A 1,808-nucleotide genomic window follows, 5' to 3' on the forward strand; every position below is an offset into this window, starting at 1 on the left:
ATACTATACAAAACATTGTTCCACCTCCTACTTTGGCGAGTAGCGACTGGGATCTTAAAAGCTAGCAAGCTGCCATCTAGATGCAATGATCGGTCTGTCCTCGTCCAGAGAAAAGAAGAATGAAGATAACCAAAATTCATGGAAACAATTAGTCCTAGCGACTGGTACACCATCCTATTCTATCTGCAGCCTATACGACTATGAGACCAGAACTAGATGGTGCCCGGATACCACTGTCATCCACGTGGAAGGGGATCTATCTAGGAGATCTTTGATATAGAGGGAGAACAATGTGGAACAAAACTCCAAATCATTTGGAGGACAAGAAAAAAAAAAAAGGGAGGGGGGACCAGGTTTGCTGGTCTGATAGAGCCTGGTGGAACTGCTGAGACTATGCCCCCTAGCTGCCCTTCAGGTCTGGAATTGAACCCACACCTGTGGTTTCCAGCCAAACAAAAGATAGGCATATGAGTTAAACATTTACCTCAAGTAGATACACTCCTTGGAGAGAACAATCATGGGAGAAAGAAGGGCAGCTTATGCACAGAGAAACAGCTCAAGGGGCAGGAGTATATGGAGGGATGGACAATGAGAAGAGGTAACTATGGGGAGGAAGTGGGAGGGGAGCTGTTGCATTGTGGTAATCTGTAGTCAATGACATGAGACAAAGTATATGTAAACTGCCATATGGAAAGTGAATTTGCTCTGTAAATCTTCACCCAAATCACAATAAAAAAAAACAAAAAGAAGCATTTATTTTAACAAGAGATTTGGACTTGTGCTACTTAGCCCCATCATTCAAACAGGTAATTGTTCTGTACTTTTTTAAATGCAAAGACTTAACTATAAGCCTAACAAGACCACTAAAAGATAGCTCTTGTCTAGAAGACAGATGTATCTAGAAAAAACTCTGCTGCTAAAATTAACATTGTACTTGTAATTGATTACATCTATATAAAAAGTATTGATGTGTGGAAAGTGATCAGAACATACAGTTCAAGAAGATAAAAGGCACTTTCATGGCTTCCTTTTTTCAAAAGTGATTTGAATCTACATTTATCAAATAACCTCTGAAGGTTGACTAGTTTTCCACACAAAACTTCCTATGGGAGCAAAGATAACCAGACTCTACCATTACAAAGTACTGATAGCTCTAAACCTTAATATACATTATAAAACAGCACTGCAATTCATGAGCTTGGGTAAGATGAGTAAGCTCACCTGACCTTAACTCACCCAGATTAATGGGCAGAATCAAGACTTTTGGCTTAAAGCTAAAATAACTATTACAAAAAATTGGACTCTCAAGATCCTCTCCGAGTTTCCAAAATGATATCCCTCCTCTTTAAATGCAATTACATCTATGCATAAGTTAAACTCAGAACGAGTAACAATCCCCCATAGTAGTATCTGACTATGTACCAACAGGAATAAAATCAATTGAATTTTAAAACATACTTACAGTATGGCTTTCAAGTTCTGCAATTTTTTCAGGTGCTTCAAAACCCAAAAAATACATCCTGATTACATGATCAGTACTACCTGTGGCTAAAAACATACCACCTGAAATAAAGACGTTAAAGTTTAAATACACAGTTTTTAGCAAATATATTAACAAATCAAATTTCTATATTAAATGAATAAAGATGTCTTATTCTAAAACTAAATTGTTATTTCAATATATTCATTTTCTGTTCTGAAATTTTTTTTTCTTTGTGATTTGGGTGAAGATTTACAGAGCAAATTCACTTTCCATACAGCAGTTCACATATACTTTGTCTCATGTCATTGACCACAGATTACCACAA

At 36.8% G+C, this 1,808-nt stretch overlaps 1 protein-coding gene across 1 annotated transcript in view; it reads right to left on the reverse strand.

Annotated features, from left to right (window-relative positions):
- Positions 1–1,808, reverse strand: part of BRWD1 (bromodomain and WD repeat domain containing 1) — a 197,153-nt gene that overhangs the window by 141,204 nt on the left and 54,141 nt on the right. Inside the window, exon 11 of the mRNA XM_007945551.2 lies at positions 1,463–1,563. Within this exon, the coding sequence (XP_007943742.2) occupies positions 1,463–1,563 (101 nt within the window). The remainder of the gene's footprint in view (positions 1–1,462; positions 1,564–1,808) is intronic.

Source organism: Orycteropus afer, unplaced genomic scaffold (genome assembly GCF_000298275.1).
Source record: "Orycteropus afer afer isolate SDZICR_OR568_19922 unplaced genomic scaffold, OryAfe1.0 scaffold00137, whole genome shotgun sequence".
Classification (NCBI taxonomy): Eukaryota; Metazoa; Chordata; class Mammalia; order Tubulidentata; family Orycteropodidae; genus Orycteropus; species Orycteropus afer.